Below are 14,911 nucleotides of genomic sequence, written 5' to 3' on the forward strand. Positions count from 1 at the left end.
GGAGAGATTTCTAGATAGATCAGGATAGGCTTTCGTATCGTGATTGTCCTTAAGTGGGAGTAATCATACCACCATTAACAAACATGGAGAATACAGCAATGTAAGGAGATGATTTTCTATTTACATGGTGTTTTTTTTAGTAGGGACGGCCATATCCAACCACTGTACCTAACCACTTCTTTGAGTGCCTTCCAATGGTTTAGTCTCTATTCTATGCTCAACAAGACAGGATAAATTTGACAAGAGGTGTACTGAATGTACTCAAAACTCAATACAATACTCAATATTGAGAAGGGGGAGGAATTTGGGATTGGTGCTTTAATTGTTGTTTCTTTCGGCAATCAGCATGCATGCTTGTATTTTGGTGTTTACTTCGTGTTAAAATTGGAGGTGATGATGGCAGTAACCAAAAGTATACTACTGCCTACTGGGAGCCTAAGTCACAACTCACAAGTGCAATGATGGTAACGATGGGAAACAGATCGATAGTGGTGGAGGGAAGTAGAGCACTTGCTGAGTGTTAAAGATAAAAGAACATGAAATGAAAAAAGAAAAAGGTGGGGATAGTAAAAAAAATTATATGAATTATTAAAAATATGCTGATGTGATTTAATTCAAAACTAATATACGAAAGAGTTTTTTTTTTTCAAATGATAATTGATACATAATATTAAGGGTACAGATGTAAATTTTGAAATTGTGATAGGTAAAACCAAAATTACTCAAAACCTTAAGGGTATGAATTGTAATTTTGTCTTTACCTTATCTAGCCCTTAGTTTCATACAATTTATTTTTCACTATTTTTCAAGTAGGTTGTTTAAAAATATTGTATCTTGAAAGAAGAAATGGAGGTTTCAAATTTTTACTTTCAAAAAAATATTAGATTTTAAAAAACTTCCAAAATCAATCTCTCTCTCTCTCTCTCTCTCCAAGTGGTCCTGCCTTGAAGGGATTTCTCTCTCTCTCTCTCTCTCTCTCTCCCCTCCCTTTTTAAATGATAAGAAATCCCTTCAAGGCAGGACCACTTCATGTTCCCACTTCTATCAAGTGAACTCCTCTGAAAACATCGAACTCGGGACCTTATAATAAGAAATACCAAATAAGCTCACCTTTGTGGTTGAGCGGAACTCTCCCAAATCTCAAACTAGAGATAAATTCTTATATAGTTCTTAGCCTCGTTACATGTGTTTTTGTCTAATGTCATAATTTTTTTTTTAAATTTTAAATTTTGAGTAAGTTTGTTTTGAAAACATGGATTAGTAGAAAAGTGTCATATTTTGTAGGCATTTTAAATAGAGTTAGAAATATATTTTTACTAAATTATTCTCAAGTTTTTTCCCAATTAAATATAAAGTTTAGAGGTATTTCTGACTTACACAAAAATCCAATTCAAAAAAAAAAAATCCAATTATAAATAATATAGAAGATATAGGTGCTGTTTGGATTTTGCCAAACTCAGTTAATAAAACTAAGTTTTGTTAACTCATAACCCAAAAACTGTGAACCCCACATGTATAATGTCTGTTTGGCTGATTTTTCCGGATGTTAACTCAGTTAACAAAATTGAGTTTTTTTGGCTTTTGAGTTAGAGCATCCACATCAGTTGGTGGATAATCATGTATAATGCAAAATTTTTTCAATTTTACACATTTTGAGCTACATCAGTGGAGCTAAAACTGGGTAAAATAGTGTAAAACCATCCCCAAGCTACAGTACCGTGTATATTTACACAGTTACTGTAGCTCGTTTATACCATATTTTATCATTTTTCCTTCGCTCCTTTTTTTCTCTCTCTGATCTGTTTTCAACAGACTCATTCTCTCATCTTTTTCTCACCACAGAATATACAGAGATACACTTTGCTCAAAAAAAAAAAACACAGACGTACACAAATAAACACGGATCGGTGCTTGACTGGTAGATCGGTGCTTGACTGGTCGAAGCTCATGGGTCTTGCCATGGATCGGAGCTCGCGGACGTTGGATCGGAGCTGGCAGATCGGCGATCGGAGCTCGCGGATCGCGATCGGAGCTCGTGGATCGCGATCGGAGCTCGCGGATGGTGATCTGAGCTCGTCGATTGGACTCGCGGATGGTGATCTGAGTTGGTGATCGGAGAGGGAGAGGGAGAGGGAGAGTCTGAGAGATGGGTTTAGAGAGAGAGAGCAAAAGTGAGAAATGAGCTGGGAGAGAGAGAGAGAGAGAGCGGTAATTTAAGAGGTAGTTGGGGGAAAATAATAAAATATTAAAGAAAATTAATTATTTAATTAAAAAGGGTTGTAGGATAGATGAACTGATGTGGAGATTTTGTAAAATTAGATGTGTAAAATAGAAAAAGTGGGTTTTTAGTGTAAAAGTGAATGTGTAAAATGAAGGAGCTGGTGTGGATGCTCTTAACAAACTCGGAAACTCCCGTGAGGTGTTTTCAAATGATGAGAAATGAGTTACAAGGGCATTATTGTAAAAACAAGCAAGTAGTAGGACCCACTCATGAATGGTCTAATCAACAAGTCAGACTAACGAGTCCTTTCCTCTTCACACCTACTCCTTTCCTCTTCACACCTACTGCTCTTTCTTCTTTTCTTCTTCTTTCTTTTTTTCTTTCTTCAAGCGTAGTTCTTCCCTTTGCTTCTTCTTCTTCTTTTTCTTTATTTCTTTAAATCTTCATTTGCCGCGAGACCAATTTGCCTCTTCGAGTGAACGATTTTCTATGAGACCGATCCAGGAAGAAGCATTTTGGCGGTGGAGAGGAAGAATTGAAAACAAAATTTCTACCGTGACTATCTGTGAGTTGTGTATTTGTGGGTTCCAATTTGTGTTGTTGAGATCTTTGTAGGTTGTAATTGGTGTTTTTGAGGGTTGTGATTGTGGGTTTGTTGTGTTCTGTGTGTTGTTAAGAAAAAAAAAACTAAAGGATAAATTAAATCAAAGAAAAGGAAGATGGGTTTGTGGTCACTCTGTCTGTAGTGTTGCTAACAACGGGTCTGCCATGGGAACTTGCTGGTGGTATGGTGGGTTTGTCAAGGGAGGTGAGTTGATGATTTTTATGGGTTCGGGTTTGTGCTTTGGGAGAGTAAAACAGAGCTGAAGGGGGAAGGGGGAAGGGGAAATGAGGAAAGAGAAAAAGATGGGATGAAACCTTTTGCGCCAGCTTTGCTCTGACAAGGCACAGGTATGGGGCCTACAAAATGATGAAAAATTTGAGTGATGACAAGTTGAGTGAAGTGTGCGAAACGAGTGACTAAAAGAAATTTGATAATTTTAAGTGATGAGTGAAAAGTAACGAGTGAAAAAAATTGAAGGAAGAGTGACAAGTGATTAAAAATAAAAATAAAAAACCAAATAGAGCCATATACATGCTAGGTGAAAAGTGCCCAAATCTCGTATATGTTTACTTTTTCAAAAAGTGCTTTTTAGGGGTGAGAAAGTTGAAACAAACAGGCACTGTATATTTCATTCACTACAATTTGAACGTGATTCTAAATCCCATTCCCATCTCCACTGTATCTGTACTGCTTAAATTTGGGCTAGTGCCTACTGGCTAGTCACTTATATTCCAAATCATGAGGACTCAACAATCACTTATTGTGAAAGTTGAAATTAAAACTTACCCCATAAGTGTTTTTTTTTTTTTTTTGGGGGTAAATTCCACTAACATGAGGTCTAAAATTTTGGACTAACTAGTAAGTTACCCGTGTGATGCATGGATAATATTGTTATATTTTATGTAAGATAATTTTAAAGAATGTTGTATATGGATTATAGCATAATTGTTATAGAACTTTATTGGTAATGAGTTCATCATAAAAAGTAACAATTATAAATTATACACACATATCCATTATAATTATTCAATTAAAATAATGAGAAAAAAAAAACTTTGAATGAATATTATAGAATAAAAGTTGATATAGAATGTATCTTTCTCTTTTTCTTTAATTCTAAAAAAAAATAAACATTTCAAACACCCACAGTAAATCACATCTACATCATTTATTAAGCGCACAAATCTACAACTTCCGACCTTAATATCAAAATCATAATTACTATTGTCACACAATATAAAATCCAAGCCCCCCTTCCTTGGCTGTAGCCAACTTATACGAGTTAGAATTAGATGAAACAACAATGTTAGAGTTAGGTAGGTGTTGTTGAAAAATTGAAGGTAAATGACATCGTTTTTTGTCTGTGTGTATTTGACATGGTATGGCATGAAGGGCCATGAGTAGGTATATATAAATGGGTAGAAGTGCAAGAGGTGAAAATAGTGCATATATTAAAATATAAAGAGTTTTGTGTGTATATGCGAGAGATGAAAAGTCTTGAAATATTGAACCAAACGATATGAAAAATATTCATTTTTTAATTAGAAAAGTCTTGAAACAATGAATCAAAATGAAATAAAAAGTTAATATTTAATTTATTCTTATTTCTAATGTGACACTTGAAAATATTTCAATTCTCTTTACATAGAATACGTCACTTGGCAGAACCTCATGCTTTCCCACATGAGGTATCTGTTTATATATATATATATATATATATATATATATATATATATATATATATATATATATATATATTGATTTAATTAGACAAAAACAAATATGTCTTGAAATATTGAACCAAATTATACAAAAAATATTTATTTTTTAATTAAAAAAGTCTTGAAACAATGAACCAAAATGAAATAAAAAGTTAATATTTAATTTATTCTTATTTCTAATGTGACACTTGAAAATATTTCAATTTTCTTTACATAGAATACGTCACTTGACAGAACTTCATACTTTCCCACATGAGGTATCTGTTTATATATATATATATATATATAGATTTAATTAGACAAAAACAAATATGTCTTGAAATATTGAACCAAATGATACAAAAAATATTTATTTTTTAATTAAAAAAGTCTTGAAACAATGAACCAAAATGAAATAAAAAGTTAATATTTAATTTGTTTTTATCTCTAATGTGACACTTGAGAATGTTTTAATTCTCTTTGCATGATAATGAATGAGATCCTTCATACTTTTCGTCTCTTTTTATATATATATATATATATATATATATATATATATATATATATATATATATATATATATATATATATATTGATGTCAACAAGGTCTAAAACTTTTCAAAACTAGCTAGTCAAGCCCCTAAAGCCAATTTAGTTACTAAACAGATAATTATTTCTTCTCGAACTATTTTAGGGTGGCTTTAGGGACCAAATTGGTTAGTTTTGAAAAGTTTTGAACTTAGCTAGCATTAGTCCAAATTTCAAGGGTTGTAAATGAAATTTACCCTTTTTTTTTTTTTAAGTTTTCACAGCACTTATACATTTAATTTTTATATGATATTTACTGAAAAATATTGAATCTAAGCATCTCTATCTAAGTATATGCTAATTAGATATCATCTTGTATTCTTTGTTATGCTGATTGGCTAACACCACCTAGCCCATATCAAATTATAAAAGTTGAGAAGATAAAAAGAAGCACAAAAAAGCAAACCCCAAAAGCCAAAACCATGCTTTTTTTTTTTTATCTTCAGAGACAAAACTAATTCAAGATAATATTAAATCTTCAATTAATAAAATACGCCACTTGGCAGAATCTCATACTTTTCCACGTGAGGTCTCTACTTTTATATATATATTGATGTCAACAAGGTCTAAAACTTTTCAAAACTAGCTAGTCAAGCCCCTAAAGCCAATTTAGTTACTAAACAGATAATTATTTCTTCTCGAACTATTTTAGGGTGGCTTTAGGGACCAATTTGGTTAGTTTTGAAAAGTTTTGAACTTAGCTAGCATTAGTCCAAATTTCAAGGGTTGTAAATGAAATTTACCCTTTTTTTTTTTTATAAGTTTTCACAGCACTTATACATTTTATTTTTATATGGTTATTACTGAAAAAAAATGAATCTAAGCATCTCTATCTAAGTATATGCTGATTGGATATCATCTTGTATTCTTTGTTATGCTGATTGGATAACACCACCTAGCCCATATCAAATTATAAAAGTTGAGAAGATAAAAAGAAGCACAAAAAAGCAAACCCCAACAGCCAAAACCATGCTTTTTTTTTTATCTTCAGAGACAAAACTAATTCAAGACAATATTAAATCTTCAATTAATAGTAAATATTAGTAACACTAATAACTAAATTCCAAGAACCTCACCTTTAAAAACGAAAAAAAAAAATCTACCCTACACCGCCACTACAGATCCCAGTGAGTGAAACCGGGAATCGACAAAGCGCCCCAGCCGTTGACGCAGCCTGATCATCAGGAGCAGGCGGAAGCACCCTTCCATCAGCAAACAACAGCCGTCCATTCCTCTGACTCTGCTGCGGCTGCTCCACCACCACACCACCTTCAAGCTCCGCCGCCGCCGCACCAAAAAACGCTCCATCCCCAAACCTCCTCTCCACCTCAAGAAACTCTCCAAGCGAAGATGGTCTCGCCTCTTCGTCCCTACACAGCCTCCACCACCTCCGCCGCCTCTCCACCATTATCTGCGGCGGAACGCCGCCGCTGCTTTTTCTTGTCTTCTTGGCCTTCCTGGACACGGACACCGACACTGACACGGTTACGTGGGGGTCTCGATTTTGTGACGGGGCTCTGAAAGTTATAGCAGGGAAGCTCACACCCATTAGAGTCCCCAAAGTTGTGCTTCTGTCATGAAAAAATGACCCTGTAGACTGAACCAAATATGGAAAGAAATTAACCCCAAAAAAACTAAAAAAAAGCAGAAAAATTTAAAGGGTTTGAAGGAATTTGGGAAAATGGGTATACCTCAGTGTCAAGATCGGAAGAGGAAACGGAGGAGATTGTAGGAGATGAAGGTGGAGGTAGCATTTCATTTGCTGGATCTAGCATTTCTTTTTCTTTTGCTTTGTGACAGAGACGTTGTGCGTGTGTGTGTGTTCCTTCTTGTAGATAGAGTGAGAGTAACACAGTGAGTGAGAGAAACTTTATTACAATCAAGTAAAAATGTGGCAAGATTAGAAGTAATGTAATGTAATGTAATGGAAAAGTATTGGAGTTCAAGTGTTTGCAAAGGAAGAAAGAAAGAAATTGGGGCAGATTGGATGGTAACGTGTGGGGTTCTGTTTTAGGAAGTAAGATTTGTGTTTGAAATGATTCATGTTGTTGTCCTCACTCCTCATCACCTATGGACTGTAGTGTAACCCTTTTTGTTTTTGTTTTTTGAAATAGTATTGAAATTTGAAAAGGTCCCTTGAGGTTTTTTTAGGGATATAATGTTATCATTGATGTCATCTCCCTTGAGGTAGACTTACGGTCATGGAAAGTTTTATGGTGAATGGTCAATGTCTCTTATATAACAGAAATGAGGATTTATTACACATACATCAATAATTCCCCAAGATAGAGCCACTGTTTAAACTTTAAACCACAATTTTCTTTCAAGGAAATCCATTAATTAATGGTGGGGTCGTAGTCTTCAAACTCTGCCTAACAATCTTTATTGTTTTCTTAGCGTTAAAAATTATTAAATACTTAGTAAATAACAACAACATCAATAAAAAAATAAAAAAAGGGAGAGAGAGAGAGAGAAAAGAAGAAGAAAAGATAGAAGCTTTCTGGTCTTCTTCATCAAGCAATGTCTAGACTCATTTCCATTAGATTTAGCTCAAATTCGAGCAATAATTATAGAATATTACAGATTCAGAGTATAACAAGTATATATTTTCTCCTATCATGTAATAATCGCTTAGTTATTACATTTATGATGGAACTTATTTTCATGCGGACTAAGGCAATACACATTTAATATAATATAATCTAGATTCTCGAAAAAAAAATTTTAATATATTCTAAAAATAATTATACCAACGAGTGCCTTTAGGACAATAGTTAATAATTCATTTTTAAAAAGTTTTGACACTATTTTTATAAGAAATGAAAAAAAAACTGTCAAAATATTAATTATTTTTTTCTTTTTCTTTAAAAACTTTTTTTAAATTGATTATTAACTATTACCCTTAGGGCATCTGTTAGCATTTTCCTTCTAAAAGTAACATATTCTTTATTTTTTTCTATTTGAGTTCAGCCACTTGGCACAATTTTTGTTTATATACTCATGGCGACCACAATACATCCTCCAATCATTTTGTTCTTATCCAATTTTGATAATTAGTTTGAGCAAAACGAAATTAATTAAAAACCCTTAAGTGACGTTTGGTATAGAGGAATTCATATTATCCCTGGCATCCAGATTGCAAGAAATCACATTCGAATGTGATTTCTTGCAATCTGCATGTCTTGAAATATAATTATTCCTATGTTTGATTTATTCATAAGAATCTTAAAGGAATTATTTATTTTTCTCATACTATCCTTAGATTTATAAACCCAATATCAATTTTTTTAAAATTTTCCTCTAAATAAAAATAACAAACAAAATATAAACTATAAATTAAGACAAATTCATTAAAACTATAGTCTAACATTTCAAAATGACATGTATAATACAAAAATAACTATTTAAATTCTTGTTCTTTATGAAAATCACAACATCATGTTTTGTTAATAAATATTTTATTTTATTTTAGCAAAGAACCAATCCAAATAGGAGATATAAATATTTTATTTTATTTTGATATTTATGTTGTTGTGGCTAGAAGAGATAAAAATAAAGGAATAGATTATAATTTGATATAGTATGAACTTATTTACAAATTTACTGTAATACAATCTCAAGTCTATATAATAAGTATATTTTAAACATTTATACACATAAACATATAATACTGTACCTACATTAGTCCGGTCTTATATTCATGAGCTTGTTCGTGAAAATATTATTATATTTAAGTTTGACTTGTTTAATAGTTGAGTCTTAGGCTGTGTTTGGCTCTATGTAAAATGTTTTCCAAATGAAAATATTTTCAGATGTAAATATTTTTTGAAAAAGAAAATATTTTTAGGTGTTTGGTGGCACTCTAAAAAATGCTTTGAAAAATATTTTTTAAGTGTTTGGTTGTGTTCTTGAAAATGCTATAAAAAATATATTTTCTATTAGTTGCTCACATTTTCTCAGCTTCCAAACAAATATATAATATCATTTCTCAATATATAAACACAAAAGAAACAAAACCAAATAAAAACATTCATCAAATCCGATCAAATTGAGAGAGAGAGAGAGAGAGAGAGAGAGAGAGAGAGAGAGAGAGAGAGAGAGAGAGAGAGAGAGAGAGGCGGATTGAGAAATAGAGGGAGATCAGTCATGGGCTAGTCGATGGTTCGATCTAGAGGCGATGAAGGCGATTCAATCATGGTGAGTCGCTCAACTTACAATGGTTTGCTCGACATGGGTAGAGAGAAAGAGGACAGATCGATGACATGGGTGACAAAGGGAGGAAGAGCTTTGCTTGATTGGCGATGAGAGGCATAGCCACAGACAATAGTGGAGTCAAGATTTGCTTGATCAGTGGTGAGAGACGCGGCTCAAATGGCGGTGGAATCAATCTCAAGTTTAGGTGACTGGCCTCTCTCTCTCTGTTCTTTTTATTTTTTATTTTTGGAAAATAGTTTGAAGGTAAAATAGATATATAATTTATTTTACATTTAAGGCCTTCATATTTTACGGTCAATGGAAATGATTTTTCGTTTGACTTAGTTTTCTGGCCAACCCAAACATCCCTAGTGGTGTAAAATATTTTCCATATTTTTTTACACTCGAAACAAACACAGTCTTAAACATGTTTTTTCTGGAACTGAGTCTAAAATGTTTATTAACATCTCTGCTGATTTTAAAAGCTTATTACTTAAAGCAACTACTCAACATCCTCGTCACCTCAAGATGAAAAAAGTGTTACTTTTTAAACTTTTCCTTGAATGTTTTTCAACGTTTAGGTGAGTCATTTTAGGAAGTTGTCTCCTTAATTTTTTTTTCTATGGTAATGCTTACTACCGCATGTCAAAGTTGTACCTGACAAGTGTCGCATCTAATAAGTATTATTGCATAAATTAGAAAGCAAATGCAGATATAAGGAGACAGAAAAGTGAATTTTCTTTTTTTCTTTGATGGAAAACTGGATGAATATCAATAAACTGAAGTACAACCGAAGAAAAGGCATGTAGTAGACAAACATTAGTGACAGTCAAGGTGGAGGAGGCAGTGTTGCACCATGGGAGGAGAGACACCTTTCCAAACCTGAGAAGCCACGTTACATCTTGCATGGTGAGCGAGTTCATGAGTGAAATTTTGAAGAGTGGTGAGGTGTGTAGTAAAATGTGTATAATGTTTTAAGTATCAATAAATTTTCTCTTTTATTAAGAGTTTTTTTTTTTTTTTTTGACTGATGAGATTTATTGCAATGTGTACAATATATTTTCTTCCTAAGTGTTATTTCTGAAAAAACTTTCATAGCGAGAAATCTCAATAACGACCAAATATCACTAAACATAAACAATGTGGTACTCCAAAAAAAACCAAATAATTTCTTAGTGATTACAAAGAAATCAAGTGTGCAACCCAATTTAAATTAGTAAATATCTACCCAAACTTGTCACATCTAATCCCAGATAACAAACAAGAATAAAGACCACTTGTATGCAATGACAATTGTTAAAACTAAAAGTTCAATTCTACCTACTTAAAAGAAAAATAAAAATCTAAAATATGCTCATAGGTTCTAAAACTGATTCAAACGCCAACCCATAGTACTTGGCGTAAGCATCCCCCTACTACTCTACAAACAAAGTTGTTAAGCTATTAATTAAGCAACATTGTTTTTGATTCTTAATGCCAACAAAACTGTTTGACCTTAAATTATTTTGATCTGATTTGTCCAAGCTTTTGCAAGACAATCATAAAGAAAACATTATAGTATGAATTTATTTGTCCTTATAATTAAGAACATTATAGTCACCATTTTTCGTTAAAAATGATTTATATAACTCAAAAGTGGCAAAAAGTGAGTAGAAGTGATTTCAAAGAAGGGTGTTCAAAGTTCACCGACATTAGGAAGTAGCGGAGTGGGAATAGATGATACCATCAGTGCATAGAACATAAGATCCCATCACTCATGTAGGGCCACTTCAAACTTTACAGCTCAAAATTGAAGCTACAATTCATGTGAAAAAAGTATAATATGCCCAAAGAATACTCATGAGTAATGACATGGAATGAAAAGTCCCTATAGATCAACAGCCCAAGTTCTTTATAATGTCCTTTTTGACAAATATAAGGGCAACAATAATCTCATGCTGACCAATGAATATGTAAGTACCTATACGTTCACTGGCACATACATTATGGGGCATAAATGAGTTGTAATTTTAAATAGAAATTAATGGAAATTAAGGTTTCTTGGCTAATCACAATTGGAAATGGTTGTGATAATGGATGTTTATGTTAGGTGCTATACATTATATTATGAGGGTTGGGTGTTTTTTTTTTAGGGGGGGGGGGGGGGGGGGGTGTCTTGGGGGAGGATTGGAACAATTACCTAGCACATGGTCTTAGTAAATATGCAATAATTGAGAGTTCTAGTTTTTTAAATAGCTCAATTGGTAAAAATTTTATATCGAAAATCAATTAATATCTTAACCCGATAATAAAAAGCAATCCTCACGGAGTGAATGCCATACTATTGTAATTTTTTTATAAGTAATTTGCAATAATGATAAAAAGTGAACTAATTCAAAATCCCACATTGAAAAAATTAAACCAGATAAATAATGGAAACCATGAGCTGCTTATTTAATTGATTCAAATAATCAGCCGTGGAAGTCAAGCTACTTCCCTTTCCCTGTGGTAAAATTGCAGTATCATCATTCATGGTATCCCTTCTATGAGAATGTTCTTTAGACTGTCAGTATTCTTTTTCCTTTTAATGGTCCCTACGAACTTGGGAATCGACAGTCAGTATTAGTAATGACTGATTCTTCAAATTCTCTGACAAAGAACATGATTGAATGGTAAGAAATTGGAAAACAGGTGAAGAATAAAAGGCATACCTCATGTTATTCCAAGTAATCAATAGAGAAAAGCCCCAATTAATAGAGAAAAGCCCAGGTGCTATACAGGAATATAAAGTAAAATCTAAAGCTTGTAAACAGCCTAATCTAGCAAGCTGATCGACACACATGTTGGCCTCTCGGAAGACATGCTTAATTCGAAAATGGGGAACATGAGTGACTAGCTGCTTACAGTCATCAAATAGCCCAGAAACCACAGTATTGGAATAGCTCGGATTAGTGAAAGCATCAACTAGAGCTTTTGCATCTAGTTCTATAACAACAGCAGCCACGTTCATCTGTTGGCACAAAATGAGGCCATCTCAAAGAGCCCATAGCTCCACAAGAAAGCTATTAACCTTCCCAATTTTTCTCGCAAAACCTGCAACCCATCTGCCATCTTCATCCCTAATCAGGCCTACTCCACTAGCTGAGTCCAACAAAGAATTTGAGGCTCCATCAATATTAAGTTTCATCCAGCCTACCTCCGGTTTTTCCCATCTGATTTTTCTAATGCTTTTGCAACTGGTACTCCTAGCTTGATCAACACACAGGAAGAATTCCAAGGCTTGCGCTACAATATCTCTTGCCAAATTCGGGTTGCTGCTTCTGCGCATAAAAACATAGCTGTTTCGTTGTCTCCAAATCCCCCAAACCGCAAAAAGAAACACAACATTCCATGGTAAGCTAGTGGGGTTTTTGTTTTGCACCCATTTATCGTTAGTAGTAAGCCAATCCATTAAATTTTGAGTAAAGAAGGTGCTATTGGAAACTCTAACTCCCAACTGATGCCAGACAGCTTTAACCATATTGCAATCCTGCAGGGCATGAGTAATTGTTTCCTCCTCTAATTGGCACAAAGGGCAGATAGTATCCATGACCATTCCTCTTCCAACTAGACATCTTTTAACACCAATGCTTTCATGCATGCATTTCCAAACAAAGGTTTGGATTCTTGGAAGAGTGTGGGCTTTCCAAATCCAGCTTTCAGGGAAAGGGGGGGAAAATTTCATCTCAAAACCACCTTTCGGGGAAAATTTCCAAACCAGCTTATCACCTCCCCTCGTAATGAGCGGAGTAGGAGTGCCTTGAATTTCTGCTTTAATATTCTGGAGCAACTCAAAAGGAATCAAAGACCAATCCCAACAACCATAGGGAGTAATGACATCACTAACCTTGAGGTCAAAATCAACTTGAGGCAGCAGGCCATGGATGAGATTCCTAATGGGACCAAGGTTCATCCGGGCATCAGTCTAGAAATTTAAGCTGCTTTCCCGACCCAAATTCCACCTGATCCCCTTTATAAAGGTGTCCTCTCCCCTTTTAATACCCTCCCAAATGGGAGAGGCTGGTAGCCTTGCTTCTCGGGTGGAGTTAATTCTCCGCTAAGTACAATATTTCTTCTTTAGAACTCTCACCCTAAGAGCATCAGTTTCCGTATTGAACCTCCAATTTAGTGTGGCTAATAAGGCTGTGTTTCTACCTTTTGCTGTTTGGAGACCCAAACCCCCAAGATCCTTCGGCTTAGTAACCTTCCCCCAATTAACCCAGTGCATTCTCCTTTCAGTTTCAATAGACCCCCATAAGAAATTCCTGTTAACTCTATCAATACCCTTAAGTATTTTGTTCGGGAGGTAGACATTTTGCATGGTGTACGCCAGAATGGTGGAGGAAGACACATGGATTAAGACTGTTCGACCAGCCATTGAGAGAAGATTAGCTTTCCACCCTACAAGCTTGTGCTTCACTCTATCAAGGACATAATCAAAGTCATGCCAGTTTCTAGAGTGCTTCAAAGGAAAACCTAGATATTTGCCAAGGTTGGGAGTAGTTTGGAAACCGAGGATGTCTGCTAGAATACCCATTTGGTTAGAATCTACATTCGGAGAAAAATAAATCTGGGACTTAGCTTCACTAACAACTTGTCCAGATCTGATGCAGAACTCGTGAAGGACACCTTTGATTGCATTACAATTTTCAAGATCAGCTTTGGCAAAGAGAACCAGATCATCGGCAAAGAAAATGTGAGAAAAGGTAGGTCTGCTTTTGGAAGTTTTAACCTTCGTCCACAGCTTTTCACTGCATTTTTCTTGGATAAGTTGACCAAGTAATTCCATGCACAGAATAAAGAGATACTAGGAGAGCGGATCGCCTTGTCTGATGCCCCTAGAAGGCCGAAAGGGATCCATGCAGCCACCATTGAACAGAAGAGAGGTGGATACTGAAGAGATGCAGCTCAAAATAAGCTCAACGAGATTTTTCAGAAAAATTAAACCGCAAAAGCATCTCTTTGATGAAACCCCATTCAAGCTTGTCATAGGCCTTCCCTAGGTCGATTTTAATTGCCATCTAATCAATCCTCACTTTAGTTTTACCCAAGGTGTGAATAAGCTCTTGGACAATGATGGTGTTGTCCACACCCCTTCTTCCCAGGACAAAAGCCGCCTGAAACAGAGAGATCAACTTATCCAAATGCGGCCTTATCCTTGCAACAATGACTTTTGTGATAATCCTGTAAACTAAGTTGTATAAACTTATTGGTCTATAATTACCAATAGTCTTGAGGCCTTGGATTTTTGGAATGAGAACTATAAGGGTGCGGTTCAGATAATCGGGGACCTTCCTTTCCCTGAACACCTTCATCACTTCCTCCTTCACCGAATCCCCTACCACAAGCCAAAAACGCTAAAAGAACCCAACATGCAAACCATCCGGGCCTAGGGCTTTGTAGGCTTTCATAGACCACAAGGCTTCTTTTATCTCCGCAGGAGTCACCAACTCGACAAGATTGCATTTCTCCTCCTCGGCAAGCTAGACTTGCCAATTTGAAACTATCTTGGTGCACCACTTAGCTTGAGAATGAGAAGTTGTGTCCAGAGAAATAAACCCAGCTCTGAAATACTCCATAACTTCC

At 34.7% G+C, this 14,911-nt stretch overlaps 1 protein-coding gene across 1 annotated transcript; it reads right to left on the bottom strand.

The window, feature by feature from the left end:
* Window positions 1-6,059: 6,059 nt before the first annotated feature.
* On the bottom strand, window positions 6,060-7,163 carry LOC142630992 (uncharacterized protein At3g17950). The gene is made up of 2 exons (XM_075805044.1): window positions 6,805-7,163; window positions 6,060-6,710 (listed from the first exon to the last, which is right to left on the bottom strand). The coding sequence occupies exons 1-2, from the start codon at window positions 6,886-6,888 to the stop codon at window positions 6,213-6,215; spliced, it is 582 nt and encodes a 193-aa protein (XP_075661159.1). The 5' UTR covers window positions 6,889-7,163; the 3' UTR covers window positions 6,060-6,212.
* Window positions 7,164-14,911: the final 7,748 nt, after the last annotated feature.

The sequence above is a fragment of the Castanea sativa genome, chromosome 4 (genome assembly GCF_040712315.1).
Source record: "Castanea sativa cultivar Marrone di Chiusa Pesio chromosome 4, ASM4071231v1".
In the NCBI taxonomy this organism is placed as follows: domain Eukaryota; kingdom Viridiplantae; phylum Streptophyta; class Magnoliopsida; order Fagales; family Fagaceae; genus Castanea; species Castanea sativa.